Consider the following 17,932-nt stretch of genomic DNA (forward strand, 5'->3'; position numbering starts at 1 on the left):
GATGGAGGGCCACGAGCTCGCTGCTTCTCTTGAGGGATGCAGATGGGCAGGGCCTGGCTTTTAGAGAGGGGGCGACTTACGAATCTGCAGACGCGTGGCTGTGTGCTAGGAGCCCCCAGCCCCACCGGGACGAAGGCTGTAGTCCAACGTGTTGACTTTCCCGGGAGAGCTGTGTCCCCAGGACCCATGCAGCCTGGCACGTTGATGATGAAACTGACTTTAGCAGTGTGGTGCCTGTAGAGCTTTTAGCTCCAGAGACCTCGAAATGTGTAATGCCCGTGGTTAATGAGCGTGGTGCAGTGACCGTCACATGGGTTAGTGATGTGCGTTTGACTTGTGTTTTCTGAGACTTCTGTCCTAAGTGCATTTGAGCATTAGACTTGGCCAAACCTGGGTTTTCATCCTGCCTGGACCACTTGCTCGTGGTGAGCGACCTTGCCTTGTTACCCTTCTGAGCCCTGGTGTCCTCACGTGTCAAATGGGAGTGTTATTACCTGCTGCACAGGGTTGTCAGTAGGACTAACTGTTAATCTGTGAAAAGTGCCTGCCAAATAATTGGCACTTGATAGATGTTAGGTTCCTTCCCTTCCCATTCCTCCACCCTCCGAGTATTTCTTAGAGGATTCAGAAGCTAACCTGGTCGTAGATTGTTGACCACGTGTGTTTTCTTACTATTATTGAATTTACCCAAACATTACGTATTAAAAGTGTGCTCCTCTTCCAGGCAGTTTTGCAAGGGATCTTCAGGTGAGACTGAGGGACCATCAACAAAAGTCGATGCAGGTTTTTGGAAGCGTGGAATTCCCTCTCCGAGTCTGAGGGAAAAGTTACCCCAATGTGCTGTCAACGCAGTCAGCTTCTCCGTGGAACTCGCAGAGAAAGAGGGAGGAAGGAGTCTTAACGTTCATGAGAGTCTTGTATTCCCTCTCTCGTTTGACACTTCCCTGACTCCTGACCCAGGTTCGGTGTGGCCAGGCTGAAAGGTAGGAGGCTTTGGTTTTGCCATCTGACCAGCTGGTGGTGGGGTAGGTACTGAAGAATGAGGATGTCAACCCTTTTTGGTCTGGAGTGAGAGAAACAAGTCTGGCCCACGATAGTTCTTGTGACTTATCCGGGGGAGAGAAGCCATAAGGTGAGATCCCCAAGAGACATCTCTTTGATTCATTCATTCGACAGATGCTTGTCACATGCCTGCTGTGTGCCATGCTGTGGCCACACGTTATGCCCCAGGGTGACCTGCAAAGAGCCACAGTCAGATGCTTTTGAGGTGTGAGGTAGGAGAGCTGAAATGATGTTTGTTTGTTTTGAATAAATAGTAAAAGCTGTCTTTCCAGACCCAGGTGTTAACAACAGAAAGGCTGAGTTCAAAATCAGCAGTTGTCCAGCCTTGGCTGAGCTTCTCACACTTTAGTCTAAAATCGCTTGGGGAACTTGGTAGAAGCACACACCTTGGCCCTAACCTCAGAGATTCTGGTTCGGTCAGGGATGGGGTCTTCAAATCTGCTGTTTTAAAAACAAGAACCAGGGGAATTGTGAAGGTGGCAGGGGTGGGTTAGCACGGGTGCCGTGGGGGACGGGGGGGCGTCAGGGTGTGCAGATCAGTCACCTGGGAGACCGGCCTCCAGTCACACACACACCTTTCCCTTTCCTTTCCCACGCTGACCGCCCTGGTGAGCCACTTTGACCTGGAGAGTAGTATTTCTTCTTGCTGGTGTGTGGGCGAAGCAGAAAATTTGAGAACCAACTGTTCTAAATAAAACCATTTAAGGCAGAGTTCGGGCTTTGAGGGCTCCCAGTGCATGTTCTGTTTTCCTTGGAAAGTTTTAGGAGAAAGAATCTACGGGTTTGGTGCAGGCAGGCTGGCCACGCCCCTTGGAGCTGGCCCTGCTGCACCTGCCCAGTTCACACCCTCCCCCGAACACTTCCAGCTGTGTGACCTTGACTCTCAACTCAAACCTGGGCTTAAGCTTTCCCTGCTGCTCTTCGCTCAGGAGTAACTGGTAGCGTGTCTGCCTCCTGGGGGCTTTGGGGGGCTGACGGGGATGATGGATACAGAACAGGGAGGCTCTGAAGCAGGCTGCTCAGACCTGGTCAGTCACCCTGGGATCCTGGGAAAATGCAGATCCCAGTGCAGTAGGCGTGAGGTGGGCCTGAGAGAGTGCACTTCTCACAGACTCCCAGGTGAAGTCAGTGCTGCTGGTCCGTGGACCACACTCTGAGGACCTCAAAGGCTCTCTCTCCTTAGGTGTGCGGGGTGAACCGTTAGTGCCGACGGTCCACCCACTACGTCGACATGCTGGCAACTCTTTTTCTACTCCTAGAAATAGAAGGACCTGACGCTGATGGTGAAAATTTGGGCACAGAATGCTTTCAGCCTCCGACGCCTTTTTCTCTTAAATTATTCATTGTCGCCAGTGACATAAGAAATACTGCAGAAGAGGGTAGAGAGGGATCATCTACTCTGTGGGCCGAGGGAGGGTCTTGAGCAAGGCTTCAGATGCACAAAATACAGGTGGCCCTTGGGGTTTAGGAATTCTGCATCCTTAGTTTTAAAATATAAAGCCTTTTAAATATAAAACAAAGAAAAAGGAGACCGTCTTGTCTTCATCCAGTAACGCCGATTTTAAATTCTGGGTCAGAGTCACCTGGAGAGGCTGTTAGAATGCAGATTGCCAGGCCCCACCCTGGAGATTCTGACTCAGCAGGTCCCGGTAGGGCCTGAGAATTTGCATGTTTAAGTTCCCATGGATTCTGCCACTCACACTTTGCCTGGACGACTCGAGTCTCAAAAGACCATCTCTGAGAGCGACAAACATGAAACAATGCCAGCCTGTGCCACCTCTTCACACTGCCGACCTGCCTGGGATGGGACTTGCTTCAGCTGGGCTGGGGATTGGGGCGTGAACGGGAGATTCACCTGTCCTCAGGTATCTGAGGGTCCTGGGAGGGTGAGGGGAGAGGAGGTCTCTGCTGCCTGCAGGTGGCTCTTCCCAGCACGGCAGGTGAGTCCCTGAGGCTGGGCTCTCAGATCTGGCTGGCTGGCTAATCACCTGGGAGGCTTTTTAAAAACAGAGCCCCCTTCCCTTATCCCCACTCCCACCCTGTGCCCCGAGTGTCTGCTGGGAGAGGCGGCTGGCGGCCAGTTCTGGGCCCCCTGCGTGGAGGACAGTGAGGCACCAGGTGGGCAGCGGGAAGCTTCTTTCCTTTTCAATGATTCTTGAATTCAGCTCTAATGATCACTCAGCAAGCAAATGATTCCCCAGCAGGAAATCGGACCTTCTGTGAAGGGCGTTTCCTCGCTGGTTCCTGAAAGTTTTAGTTGATAAATTCCAGCTGCATTTTCCAAAGTGCTTCACTGCCGGTCCAAGGATGGCTACTGGCCAGGACTAGCTGGCCAAGGGGATTCATCCCAGGTGAAGCCCTGGTGAGGAACAAGGCTGTCCACAGCCACCTGGCACCGGGCAGTATTGACGACCCAATCCCAGAGCAACACTTCGTAGGCAAACTCAAAGTCAGTTTAAAACTGAGGCAATTATTTCAATAATTAGCTCCAAGGAGCAGTTATTTACCCACTTTTGTTTGTCGCATGGGAACTCGAGGACCGAGGTCTTCCCGGGAATCCCCTGGTTCACCGCAGGTGGTTGGGGAGTGTCACAGGGCACTGTGCCCTGGGCCGGGTGGGCTTTATAAAGTGACTCGGCTATGGCCGGCGTGGGCTGTTGAGGAAAGAGACAGAAGCATCTAATCGTGCGAGCAGCGGAACTATCTAAAGCGGACCCCCCAGCACCCCGTCCCCCTCGCCCAGGTTCATTTTCTCCACAATGCTGGTCACCCCAGAAGTGACTGGCCGGGCACTCGCTTATGCCTCGTCTCCCCTCTTGCCACGTAAGCACCGTGCGTGCAGAGGACCAGGCCGTTAGATGCTGGCATCTCTCAGCTTTTGGGGGTGAGCCGTCCAGGAACTTGGGTGTGAGCGCGGCTCTCCACAGCCGAGCATTCCAGAAGGGGGCCGCCTGCCCACGTCCCTGCCCGAAGCTGGGTGGATGCTCGGGGAGGATCGGGGCAGCCGCAGCAGCTCTCAAACCTCAGCAGGCATCACGTCACTGGGCATCACTTCAGAGTTCTGGTCCAGGAGGTCTGCGGTGGGGCTAGGGAGGTTCTAACAAGCTTCGCAGGGGATGCCGATGCGGCTGGGCCCGGGACCACAGTCTGAGAAGCACAGGGCGTCATCGTGGCCCTCACAGCTCACTCAGTGGCTCGATGCGGGTGGGTCGGGTGACAGGCGGGGAGACGTCTGAGACGCTCTGCCGGGTGCAGGTGAGGAGATGGGCTCTGTGACAGGTCACAGCGCTGGGACTGCAGAACAGAAAGAGGGCACTCCAGAGACGTGTGACAGCAGAATCGAGGGGCTGGGCCGAGTGAGAGATGGGGTGTGGGAGGAGAGGGGCGAGTCGGAGCCGCTGGGTATGGGTCGGGTGACAGGCGGAGAGACGTCTGAGACGCTCTGCCGGGTGCAGGTGAGGAGATGGGCTCTGTGACAGGTCACAGCGCTGGGACTGCAGAACAGAAAGAGGGCACTCCAGAGACGTGTGACAGCAGAATCGAGGGGCTGGGCTGAGTGAGAGATGGGGTGTGGGAGGAGAGGGGCGAGTCGGAGCCGCTGGGAGTTCGAAAATGCCAGGAACTGAGATGGGGTCGGGGAAGGAATGGCCCGTTCCTTTGGGACTTGCTGGATTTTCAGTTCTGTGGAGACTTTCGGATGCAAACGTTAGGGCCAATGGTCGAAATAACGGCTGAACACTTGAGAGAAATCTGAGCTGCAGGTCCAGCTTTGGGGGCCTTTGAGACAGTGACGCACCCAGCAGGAAACCCAAAGATGAGGGGCGTGTTCGAGATGCAGAAAGCAGAGGGACAAGAGCACGTCCCCAGGAAGAGGCGGTACCAGATGTTGGAGCATCCCCAAAACTGAGCCCACATCTGCCAGATTCTGGGGACCCTTCGAAAGACCCAACCCCAGGAGGCAGGTTGTATTTGGGGCATGAGGTAGAGGAACTGGTCTACACCCTTAGAAGTCTGTCGATTTTCGACTCCCCATTTTACTTTGCCTTGGGGATAGGACCACCTTGCAGTTCCCACGCCCTGTTGGTGGAACAGGGGTCAGGAGGAAGTACCACACCTTGCACGCACCTGGGCGTGATTGCCATCCAGCCGACGGTGGGGCTTCCTTCTTGAAGAAGACCAAGGTGAACAGTATGGCAGTTCAGGGTGAAGCTGGGGTCGGTTTTTGCACCCCTAAGGAATGTACCATGTTTTTCTCTGCGTTCAATGCTGATCTAGGCCCCCTGGGACTTTGAATCCGCAGAGTAAAAGGGATTCTGACAAGTCATTTTGAACTATCTGTGCTAGAACGCTAGTACGCTACAAAGAATTGCTTACTGTGAGCTCAGAGTTCCCAGGTGGCGTTTGTACGTGTCACAGGTGGACAGGGTGTCTTCTGACTCATGGTGCTTGCGTTTGGTCGCCATGGAGACCACCGGGATGCAGCCCGGCGCATCTTCGAGTCTCTTGCACGCCTTACGCGGCTCCTCCGGCTGCCACCAGTGGGAGCCGCTCCAGGCGGGAGCACCTACCCACCTGTGCTGTCTTTGCAGTTCTGTGCGGAGCTAAACCAGCCAGTCCTGCCCAACATCCGCAAGTGGAAGGGGCCCCGGGGAGCCTGGAAGACCGTCGTCGCCGACTCGCCCTCGACTCCGCTCCAGAAGGTACCCTCGCCGGCCAGGCTTGCCTTTTCTTTCCTCGTTATTGAAGCGTCCATTTCCCCTAACCACGGACATTTGGAAATTTCCCTTTGCCATCATCCCTCGTGCAGCTTTGCCTCTCTGCCCCTCGTCACCATTCATTTCCAGATGTCCTGGTTCTCGGTCCGTGTTTGGATCGGGAATGGACTGCTGCCCACGCGGAAATACGGGTTTGGGGCGTTAGGAGGGGAGCGATCTTGACAGGAACTGGGGCGGCGGAGGGGGCGCTTCCGCCCTTCATCCTCACAATCACTCCCTGCAGCTCCGATTCTGCCAGGTTCGAGGAGAGCCCGGTTCGTTGACTGAAAACGTCAGAGTCACCGAATTCATACCGGGAGTGTTTGCCTTCGGTGGCGGAAACTGTGCACGTGGAAATGTTGGGGGGCAATTTTCAGCAGATTTTGATTTTGAATTTTCTTCCGTTAGTGGCACACCTGCGGCCGTACACATACATTGTCACCCTTACATATGCAAAGACAGTTTCTGCTCATGTGGAGTGTTCAGATCAGTGGAGTTTCAGATTTTTAAATAGACTTTTTTTAATCATGAGTTGGAAACGGTGTCACCACGTAATTTTTCTATAAATGCAGATGTTATATTTTTATCTCCTGTCTGCCAAATATGCTTACAAACACATGCAAATTGCACTTGTACGAGTGACGTTGAGATTTGGGCTCTTAAATTACAAATGAACACTGGATTAAAAGTGTCCAGTCGTTTATTGACAATAAGCCCTCTTTATAGCTGCTGCTTAAAACTACGATATAAATCTCATCTCGCTGGGTTTTGTGTTTTGAGGTGTAGATGGTCACTGTAGGTGACAGCTGATGACATGAACAGGCTAGGAACAAAAACTGGTAAAGTTTTTACCACTGTAGCCCGTGGCTCTGCCTTCTCGGTCCACATAGAAATCATAGCATCACCTTGCATTTTTAAACAGCTCTTTACACGTATGCAGGTTCACAAGGCTCCCATAGTCCATGTAACAGTCCTTAATCATCCCGGTTCGTTGACCGAAAACGTTAGAGTCACAAATCATTAGACAGGTCACCACGTGCCAGGCACGGCCACACGCCAGCTACACACAGGTGAGGACAGCAGACTTAGAACCCAGCCCTGCCTGTCATCACCCTCTGTGAGCCGGGGGTCCCACAGAGCCCGGTAGAGCCCCTCCCTCCAGCAACTCAAAGCCTGTTGGGGGGACAAGACAGGAAACCCTGCTCCAGGTTGGGCGTCCGGCCATTGGACGATAGCACGTGATTGGCGGGAGTCCCAAGTTCAAGCCGCTTCAACCTCCCACTCATCTGTAAAGCGGGAGCACAGGGCAGCTGGGAGGTTGAAGAAGGTAACGTGTTGGGGTGCTTCACCCACAGAGCACAGGCCAGGCTATGTCACATAGGGGCTTGTGCCCGGCTCGGGCTGTGGCTGGGTCCAGGTCTAGCCAGCCGCTGCCGTGGAAGGTTGTGGACAAATCTCCTGGTTTCTCAAGACATGCAAATATCTAGATTTTCATGTGAAATTTCCTGGATTTTAAATATGGACAGGTAATCCAAAAAAATTTTAAACACAGTCTGAGTCTAACATTATATCTGCAAGTCAGAGTGCTCCATCTCCAGCCTAGACAAACACGAGAAAGCGGTCACGGCAGCTGCCACCTCTCCAACGCCTGCAGTGGCGTCCGGGCACCTTCTGTTCGTTCCTCCAGGGGTGTGGACATCTAGTGAGTCGAAACCATTTGCTCAAAAGCCACCCCATCGCTGCAAGGTGGGGCTCAGGCCCAAACCTCGTTAGCTCTGCGGCTGTGACGCCTGGCCACTCCCACTGCCCCGCGATGAGGTGCAGCTGCTCCCCTGGAGGTGGGGGGCTGCTCCCAGGAGGGCAGTCAGGACACCGTGGTGGCAGGAACAGCATGCACGGTCGGGTGAGGCCACAAGGCCCGGTCCTGCTGGGAACGTCCGTGGCAGGGGTGACAGGTAGCATCGGCAGGAGGGTGCCCACCTGGAGGGCCCCTCTGCCTGTGGCAGCGCGAGCCTGGAGGTTCGTGAGCAGCAGGTGACCTGAGCAGAACCGTGGGAGGGTCGCGGTGGCACCACCCTGGGAAACGGTGGGTGGGGGGCTGAGGCTCGGAAGCTGATGGGTAAATCACGGTCCCTTCACTTTACACCTGAGGAGACAGGTTTAGAAAAACGGAGCAGCTCACACACGTCTCGTCTCACAGCGGAGTGACGGGCCCTGCAGTTCCTGCCTAGCCCTGTCCCTGGGGACATGTCGGCCTTGTAAAGCATGATCCCGTTTTTTCTTCCCCCCCTCCACACGTGCCACTCACTCTGGGTGTGGGGCGGGGACCCCAGCCGAGGCTGGGGACTCAGCGGAAGCTGCTCAGGTTATGCAAAGTCACCTCCTTTCACAATGAGCATCCGGGGCCCAATGGGGACACTACTGATCTCGCCGGGGGCAGCGGAGCCTCCAAGGCTAGGCTGGGGTGTGGGAGGACCCTGTCCTCCATCCACAGGCCCTGGTGGCAGCAGCTCGGGGCAGGCAGATCAGAGCGGGCCCTCTGCCAGAGATGGCAGGGATTCAGCACCAGGCCTGGGCCCTGCCGATAACCGCCCTGCTTGTCTGCCCACTCACCGGCCCTCACAGCCCCTGCTCCAGGACTCAGACCCCTGCGTGGGGCCCTGTCCACCTTCGAGGGGCCTTGACCAGTTCTGCCACTGAGACCATTAGCTCTGACCCCATTCATCCAGCAAACATTTATTGAGCGTTCATCGGGTGGGTACTGTTTGTTGCAAGCAGCAGCTGACGAGTAAGAAAATGCACTCCTTGGAGTCTTCTTATGTTTGAAGCTCAGCTTTGCCATTCACCAGCTGTGGGATATTAGAGAAGTTGCTTAACCCCACTGAGCAGCTCTTGACGGAAGTAGGAGTGGCTCCCTCGTGGGATGTGATGATCAAGAAGATAACTCTGTGCATAGTCTGGGCTTCCCCCACTGCCCCCTACCCACAAAAAGAGAAGAACTCGGACACCCCTGGATGTGTGGAAAACTCAAAACATGTGGGGAATTGGGGGGGCGGGGCGCACAAGGAAGCACGGCCGTGGCTTCGGGTGTGCTTTTGTTTCAGAAACAGCGCCTGTGCCTGTGACCTCGTGACCCAGAGTGGTGCCTGACCTTCTCCCCATCCCTTCCTGGCCTCTCCTCCTCTTCCCCAGCCCCCAGACCTACCCCTTTCCAAACTAATCCCCATCTTCTCCCGCAGGGGGCTGGGTTTTCGGGATTCCTGTGGGACACCTCCACCGGGGTGGAGCTGAGAGACGCCGCCTCACTGGACAGGTCACCTGGCAACGGGCATGGGAAGCCCACAGGTCCCAGCCCGTACCTCGCACGATTCAAGGTACCCATTCAAGTCGCCGTGAAGGTCTACTTCTAAAAAGAAAAGTCCCTTTTTAAGCCGTGAGCCAGAGAAGCCTCGCCTGTTTGCCCTGGTTTTACTCACTCCTGGGGTCCCCTTGGCTGGTGAACTTGCCCAGGGCAGGAATGAGAGGGATCGGAGGGGACCCAGGCTCTGTCTGGGCGAGAAGGAGATCGATCTGGCTGTCTCCCAGACTGACACACATCGAAGCGACCTGGGGGAGATGTTCTTAAAACCAGGGGCTCCCTGCAGGACTTCTGAGACAGGGCCCCGGACAGTTAAGTGCTCCTTCAGCTGTCCTGGTTAGTGAGGCTAGGCGTTTGGGAGTCGCTGGACGAGAAGGCACCAGGATTGAGGACCCTTCTCTTGTCAGGGAGAAGAGGGACCCTCAAGGGGTCACTTGGGTTTGAAGGGGTTCAGGAGGGGCCTCTGGGCTGAGGGGCCAGGATAGCCCATAACTGACATCTGCAGGTGAGCTGTCACCCACGTGTGGGTCTGTGTCTCACCAGAGTCGGGAGCAGCGAGCAGACTGAGCCGATTGTCTCGCCTGTCCCCAGGGTCAGGTTCATGAGCAGACAGTCAGACATTGGGCAGCAGGAGGGAGGAGAGGCCAGTGGCCAGAGCAGATCACCAAGTCAGCAATCAATTGGCCTTATCCCTGTGGCACGACCCTGTGAAGTCACGGGGTTGGACAAGAGTGGTCCCTTGCCACAGAGCCTAGCCAGCCGCCTGCCAGGCATGTGGGACACCCCTCTGCCCCACCTGTGTGCTCCAGAGCTGTCATGGAGCCTGAGAGTTGCCCTAACCCCAGCACTGGGCTGGGCCCTGGATGCACTAAGTGGGGGCCACATCGGCTCTGGCTGGGATCCTGTCCCAGCTCATGTCCCTCACACCTGTAGCTGCAGAGCTGCTGGGATTCTGTGAGCACACACACACCTGGGGCTTGCACTTGTGTGACTGATGTGTAAGCCACCCAGATGTCATCTTTAAACCCTCCTAACAGGGTCCCCTCTTTATATAAAATGCTGTCCTGGCTTTGGCCACACAGGGCAACAGTCGGGACCAGCCAGTGTCTCTACAAGGCAGGCTGTTTTTAATGGCCAATGAGAAAGTGCTCTTGTGTCACGAATGATGCCCCAAATCCTCTAAATAAAGCAGTCCCCTAGACAGGCCCTCGGCCTCTTCATGTCACACCCACGGCCAGGCAGATGGTACAGGACAGAGATGCGTCTTCTCTGCCTGTAGTCAGAGCTGTGGCTGCGGCTCTGCGGGCTGGGTGGTGGCGGTAGTGAGCTGGGGTCACATCTGTAAGACAGAACTGGCCGCCACCACTTCCTGGGAGCTCCCCCTGCACGCCCTCCCCTCCCAGCAGAGTGTTTAGTGGGTGTTGTCGTGACAAACAGAAGGCAGGATTGCCAAACCCCGAGCAGCTGAGCAATGCTGGGTGCTCAGGGACCAACTCCGTCTTCCTGTTTCTGCGCCTGCACCCACGGCCCCCACCTGGGGATGCAGGACTGGGGCAGAGCCTGTGCCGCCAGCATCCGTCTGGCTCTCGTTCTTGACATGTTTGAAATCAGGTAAAAGTGAACGTGAGGGCCCAGCGGTCTCCACAGAGAAAAGAACACATAGGTTGTGGGGGGCAGGGAAGGAGGCAGATCCCCACAGCCTCAGCCTCGCAGGGGGATGCTGGCCCTGCAGGTGAGGGATCCAGGCCTTTGTTGACAACCAGCTGCTAGAGCCTCCTCCTCCTCCTCCTCCTTTACAGTTGCTTGGGAGGAAAAAAAAAAAACCCTGTTATTTTCAGATGTGCTCAGATTTCCAGGCCATAAGGAGGAGTGGGGGTGCCATGTGGGAGGCTTAGACTAATAGAACAAGAAAGGGGACAAATCTTACGGCCGCCCACCGTGCATTGTCCCCTGGGTGGGTGGGAGCCGGCCTCGTTTGTGTTTATTTTGTCAACATGGAGCATGAAGCTCTTCATTGGTCCTAATCCGTTAGGAAACAGGAGCATCTTAAGTCCGTCCCTGTCGCTTTGTTTCCTCTTGTGGACCAGGTCGGAAGTACTGACTTGACCCTCGTGAACCTGCACCTCGCAACCCTGAGCCTCCCTGGGGGTGAGAACCCAAGCAAGAATCACGGTGACAGCCACCGTCTGGCCAGCTTCGCACAGACCTTACAGGAAACCCTGAAAGGTAGGACATTGTCTTTCCCCGTATCGGGCCAGCAGCCCCGCTCCTGCAGGGGAGGGGAGGGCGGCCTCTTCCAGGCGTCTCTCTGGTCCCTTCGGCTGGCTGTTCTGTCAACATCAACGCATAGTGAGGGTGCAGGAGATGGTCACGCCCCTGCACCTTCTGGAGCCCGGCCGCCCCTGTGCCTGCTGACATCTTTGTCTCTGTGAGCGGAGAATGCGCATTCCACAGTATCATCTTGTGGCTCTTCTTTGATGAAGAGGATTAGGGGGAAAAAAAATAATAATCAGTGACACCCTGCCCCAGGACAGCTCATCCTGGGCTTGGCTGCCTCTGTGGTGCCACCTGCAGATTTGCACGTGCTCTTCTTATGGAAGGGAGACCATTGGTGACGAGGGGAATGGGACATGCTGATTAGCAAGAAGTGGGGTTTTTCCCCCTGGCGGGGTGCAGATGGTGCTGAAGAGCCCGGAGCCCCCAGAAGGGCTGGCTTCTGTTCTTGGCTCCTTCAGCAGCTCTAGGATGTCAAACGATACACCACTTCAAGCCCCACCTGATGGGGCGCTGACAGTGCCAGCCTCACAGGGGTGCCTGGGGCTGGGTAACCGTCTGTGGAAGTACCAGGTACGTAGTAGGTGCTCGGAGGACGTGAGATGACTCAAAAAATATCAGAGAAATTAAGAGGACTTTACCAAAAAGGGCAGAGCTCCGGAAGGAAGGGAGGCTCTCTGTGTCCCAGGCCCTGCCCACGACAGCGTGGAAGGAAGGCTTTCTCTCCGTGGCTGGCCTAGCAGAAGGGAAGTCGGCACGGCCGTGAGGACGGGGTGTCTTCAGTTTGGTTCTGCTTCTCGGAGCACTGACGACCTGCTCTGGGTGAGGGCTTACAGCCTGGAATTCTCAGCCATACTTTGGAGTTTTGACCAATATTCTGTAGCTTTCTAAGCCTTTGCCTCGATAAACTGGCCCCTCACAATGGGTGATTGGTGAAGATTCAGCTCGAAAAATTGGTCAAACCACAGTCTTACATTTAACCACAACCATCCCTGCCGTATGTCTCCAGCATGTCCTCATCTTCCCAAGCTGAAACCCTGAACCGTCTCAGACACTAGCTCCCCTGCCCCCCGCCCCTCAGCTCCCGGCAGCCCCCCTTCTACTTCCTGTCTCCTCGAATCCGACTGCCCCCGGGGATCTGATGTAAGTGGGATCCTGCCGTATCTGTCCCGTGTTGGGCTGATTTCGCTTAGCCCGATGTCTTCAGGTTTGCTCTGTGCTGTAGCGCGTACCAGAATCTCCTTCTTTTTCGGGCCAGATACTATCCCGTTGTGTGTATATGTGCGTGAACCACGTTTTGCTTCTTTCCTCGGTCGATGGACACTTGGCTTGTTTTCATCTTTTGACTGCTGTGAGCGTCGATCCGCAACTTATGCTTGAACCAAGATGCGCTGTGACCAGCATTCTACTTGAGTTATGAGTCTCTCAGCTGAAAGAGGAGCAGCTATGTGGGAAGTGGTTCACCTCCTGTTAGTCTCTAGCCTGTTAAAAAGGATGACTCGATAGCTCTTAAGATCGGCGACCGTTTCCATTGTTCTCGATCTCGAGCTTTTTCTTTTCCTTACATGGAAGCAGAAGGGGAAGGTGCCAGCCCATAAATTCTCTAACCTTAGGCACTCGCTGATTTTCTCTGATATCCAGGGAGGGGTCAGGTTTTCACCAGGAAACCTGGGCAGGTTAGTGTCCCCAGTCACCAAAGGGCTCTTGACCCATAGCTTAGCCCTGCCTTGACACGTCCAGGTGTGGACAGTGACTCGTGTCGCCTGCGTCCCCCTGCTTGGAACCAGTATCTTCGCTGTTAACTGTTGACACAGCAGACCCCAGGATCCAGGAAGCGCCCGGCCTGCCCGCGGTGCAGCAGGGCAAACGGACTGGCGTAGGCGGATCAGCTGAAACAAAGCCTAAGCCTTTACTCCACGGGCTTCTGTCAGAGCGAACAGAACCGATGTGATTAGCAAACTCTGGGCCTTTCTGCCTTTGTCTGGAACATGCGTCCGGGGTGACGTCAGCGGGTGGCGTGCTAGTCCTCTCTGGTGGCACTTTCTTCTCTCAGACCCCAGGGGGCCTGCTCTGCAAGAGCGAAATGAGGCACACGGTAAAGTCTGACTTCTGCACAGGGCCATCCCTCCGTGGGGACCGGCTCCTGCTGTTGTCCCTGACATTTTATCAATCGAGGGACTCTCTAGGAAGTCAGCCCGAGCATTCTCCCTTTACTTCCGGGGACTAACGGGACGAGAAAGGAGCCCAGCCTTGGGGGAGGCCGTCTGGGGGGAGCCAGGCCTCCGCACGCCTGAGATTCTCGGAGACAGAAACTGCATCGCCAACACCGATTTGACCGAAAGCAGCTGAGTTGTAAGAATCCTGGATGTGCCTCTTCGAAAAGAGAGCTATTTATTTTCATAAATAAAAGATAAGAGAGCTGCTATTTTTATTCCTGAAAGGTTATACAGAGCTGGATGTATTGACCCAGGACAACCAGCATCTCTCCCGGTTTCAGAATTGTCTTTTCCAGCCCAAACCTCTTCAGGTCTACACCCCAGAAAATCTCTCTTATTCTAGGGAAAATTCTGTCTCTGTCTTTTATAACTTTCGGTTTTCCTTGCTGGTCAATAAATATAGCATCTTCCTCTCCCTTTAAGAATAAGCTGTGCTTGAGTTCTGTTTCTCTCGTGCCTCATTAACTCGTTAGTCCACACGTGTTTGCTGAGTGTCCACTCTGCAGTGGGCACTGGTCCAGGCACCTGGGAATCCGTGACAAAAGCCACCATGTCCTCGTGGCTCTTCCATCATAGCTCTATGTGAAGAGCCCTGGACTTGACCCCCGGCTCAGTGACTTTGCGTGGGCCGGTCAACCTCTCAGGGCCTCAGCTTCATACTTACCTGCAGAGAGGGCCTGGCACACGGTGAAGGCTCAGTGGATGGTCCTTCACACTGGCCAGGTAGGAGTTGTTAATATTATTGTCAAGGCAGCTTTCGTGTCGGGGGTTGGCAGTGATTTCTTAAGACAGCTTAGGCTCATTCTGCTTTGGGTGCCAAGGTTGTTCCCACCTAGTGCAAGGGGAACATCTGTTGGCCGCACAGTGGCCTGCAGGAAAGCTGTCCATCCCATCACACCCCCAGAGGAGGGTCCTCTGCAGTGCACGAGCGCTCTCTGCTGGTGGCTTCTGTCATTTCACTTTAGATCACGTCCCCTCTGGCCATTATTACCGAAAGATGTCATATCAAGGAAAAAGATTTGCCGAGTCTCAGCTACATCCGGCTCCGGTTTATGACCTGCTTTCCTTAAAGCTTCCTTTGCAAAGTACAACAGAGACACTGCTCCCTGTGATCACATGACTCCCTGAGGGGAACCTCACGATGCAAAGTTGTGGCCAGGCAGACAATGGACAACTTAGGCTCATTCTGCTTTGGGTGCCAAGGCTGTTCCCACCTAGTGCAAGGGGAACATCTGTTGGCCACACAGTGGCCTGCAGGAAAGCTGTCCATCCCATCACACCCCCAGAGGAGGGTCCTCTGCAGTGCACGAGCGCTCTCTGCTGGTGGCTTCTGTCATTTCACTTTAGATCACGTCCCCTCTGGCCATTATTACCGAAAGATGTCATATCAAGGAAAAAGATTTGCCGAGTCTCAGCTACATCCGGCTCCGGTTTATGACCTGCTTTCCTTAAAGCTTCCTTTGCAAAGTACAACAGAGACACTGCTCCCTGTGATCACATGACTCCCTGAGGGGAACCTCACGATGCAAAGTTGTGGCCAGGCAGTCAATGGGAATTCGTTAGAGCCTGGCTGGGGTCCGCTGCCCTTCCATAACGATCCCGCTTACTCCAGTGTAAATCGGACCATGGGGGAAATGTTGAAAATACTTTAAAGAGAAAAGCTTTCCACGTTGGCCCTGTATTAGTCAGCTAGAGCTGCCATAACAAAATGCCAGAGTGGGTGGCTTACACAACAGAAATGTGTTGCCTCACAGTTCTGGGGCCTGGAGTCCAAGATCAAGGTGTCAGCACAGTCGGCTTCCTCTGCGGCCTCTCTCCTGGGCTTGTAGATGGCCGCCTCCTTCCTGTGTCTTTTCACGGTCTTTCTTCTGTGCTCAATAAGGGTTTGCTGAGCTTTTGTTCCATTTCGGGACAAGACTCCTAGGCCTTCGTGAGCGGGAACGGGTGCTATGAGCATCACACCACCCTTCACTTCCAAACATGTTACTGACCTACTCTTAAAGGTTTGGGGGCTTTCGTACAGGAATCGGGAAAAATCGGAAGGATGGTAACCGTGCTGCAGCTCTCACTCTGGGGAGTCACATCGGAGACACACGAGCCCCTTAAACGGGCTGTGGTCGGCGCTGGCCGTGCTTCCCAGCGCTTCCTCCCTCCCTGACTTCCTTTCTTCTGCTTCCAGGAGAAAAAGACGTGATTGTTTTAGGGGATTTTGGCCAGGGGCCAGACAGCAGTGACCACGACATCCTGAGGAAAGAAAAATTCCATCCCCTGATTCCCGCCCATACCTTCACCAACATCAGCACCAAGAACCCACAAGGCTCTAAGTCTCTGGACAACGTGTGGATCAGTAAAAGCTTAAAGAAGGTTTTCACAGGTAAAGCGGAAACCACTGGTTTTCCCTGTCTGGACTGACGGTTCCGGGTTGTGGGGGTCATGTGGGAGTCGGGAGTCAGCGTACGTCCCCTGCGGTCATTTACGGGGTTATCCTGTGTAAACATCATTCAGACCGAGCCACTTTTCAGAATGAAGGTGGGTGTGACAAATAATTACAAGGCATCCACCGGTCTGCAGCAAGGGGACACCAAGCGTGTCCCGGGCAGACCCGGTTATGGGCCGGCAGAGACCGTATTCGCAGTAAGGTGATGACGCCCCCTGGTATTAGGACACGTGGTCATTCAGCACGCGTTCCTCGAGCCGTCACGTTGAGATGCTCTGTCGTGGCCTGAGGTTTACCGACACGCGACAATGCTCTAAGGAGCAGCGTTGCAGGTGAGCAGACATGTCACATAGTGTCACTGTAGGGTGGGAGAAATACTTCAGACAGGACCCCACAGGGACCAGGGTGTGTGTCATGGGTAACCTCACTGCTGAAAAGCAGCCCCTCCCCCGCAAAAAATCCCAGTAACCTGCTGAGATTACTGTTTGGGGTCAGAAAACAAATATGGAGGTAACAGTAGGGCGTTTCGCCGAAAGGCAAGAACAGTGGTTCCCAGTCCCGTTTGGGGTTTGGTAAACACCAACGGCTGCATGTTACACCCTGCGAGACATTTCCACATTTAAAGGCGCCAGCTCTGGGGGCCCGCTGTGGGACTCACATGCGGCCAGGCCTGAGGGCCGCAGGGCTAGGATTTCCAGTCCCGGACACTGGTTTCCTGTGGACTGTGCCGTGGGAGGATCCGAAGGATGAAGGACGTGGTCTCGGGGGGTGACAATCATGAAACTAGGCGAGATCCCGATGGGAGAAGTGCATGGCAGGCCAGACTGAGGCTGTCAGCCTGCCCAGGCCACCAGGAGGGGTGGGCAAAGGCAGCTTCTCAGCAAGACAGCCTGCGAGCCTGAGGATGCAGGGCCGGAAGGAAGTTACAAATCACTCCACCTGCCCCGGGCTGTTCCGTGGGAGAAGTGAGTGCAGGGAGAGGTCCCAGAGCCGGGAACTGTCCCCTGGGCAGGCCACAGCTCCAGCCAGAGCCAGGCCTCTGCACTTGCACTGACGGACGTGGCCACAGCAGCGCTTTCTAAGTGCCCTGTGCTGGCTTTGTAACTATCTCGTTGTTTTCCAGATGTACTTCCCGCTTCGTATATTTCTAAATCTTTATTGTTTTAAACACCATTACTTTCTCATACACCTCTATAATTTTCCCTTTTTTACCCTTTTCCTGGACCTTATCCCCCACACCCCCATGACCACCACCCTTATTGTCATTGCTTTGTAAACTAGGACCTTCGCCTTGGACATGTTTGTGAGGCTTGTGTCCCTGTGTCAGATGCTTCCTCTGGCTGGTCAGGTGAGGGGGCGGCTAGCAAGGAGGTCAGCCAGAGGCCGACGGGTGTGTGAAGCGGGGCACAGCCTGCACCGGGTGGTTGCGGTGCCCAAATGGTAAACCCTCACCTGCCCAGGGGATCAGCTTGGCCGACCCATCGCACGGGCACGGCAAGCCAGGCCGCTGAGGCGTGGGGTCCGGGCACCCCGCCCGGCCATGCGCGGCGTGGGCCCCGCCCAGCCCCCCGCCCTGATTTCTGGGTCTCCTCTCCCTTCCCTTCAGGTCACTGCGCCGTGGTGCGGGAAGGCCTCACGAACCCCTGGATTCCAGATAACTGGTCCTGGGGCGGGGTGGCGTCGGAGCACTGCCCCGTGCTGGCCGAGTTTTACGCGGAGAAGGACTGCGCCAAGAGGGACGGCCCTCGGAGCGGCGGCGGGGTGGCCGTGGAGCGGGGGGACGCCGGCGTCAAGCACGAGCGGTGACGGCCCCCGGGGCCCCGCAGCGCTC

General features: G+C 55.2%; 1 protein-coding gene across 1 annotated transcript in view; it reads left to right on the top strand.

Annotated features, from left to right (window-relative positions):
* Window positions 1–17,926, top strand: part of EEPD1 (endonuclease/exonuclease/phosphatase family domain containing 1) — an 88,794-nt gene extending 70,868 nt beyond the window's left edge. Inside the window, exons 4-8 of the mRNA XM_006912063.3 lie at window positions 5,652–5,762; window positions 9,056–9,190; window positions 11,262–11,400; window positions 15,844–16,038; window positions 17,708–17,926. Coding sequence (XP_006912125.1) covers window positions 5,652–5,762; window positions 9,056–9,190; window positions 11,262–11,400; window positions 15,844–16,038; window positions 17,708–17,907 — 780 coding nt within the window. The 3' untranslated portion in view covers window positions 17,908–17,926. The remainder of the gene's footprint in view (window positions 1–5,651; window positions 5,763–9,055; window positions 9,191–11,261; window positions 11,401–15,843; window positions 16,039–17,707) is intronic.
* The last annotated feature ends 6 nt before the right edge of the window (window positions 17,927–17,932 follow it).

This window comes from Pteropus alecto, unplaced genomic scaffold, assembly GCF_000325575.1.
Source record: "Pteropus alecto unplaced genomic scaffold, ASM32557v1 scaffold21, whole genome shotgun sequence".
Classification (NCBI taxonomy): domain Eukaryota; kingdom Metazoa; phylum Chordata; class Mammalia; order Chiroptera; family Pteropodidae; genus Pteropus; species Pteropus alecto.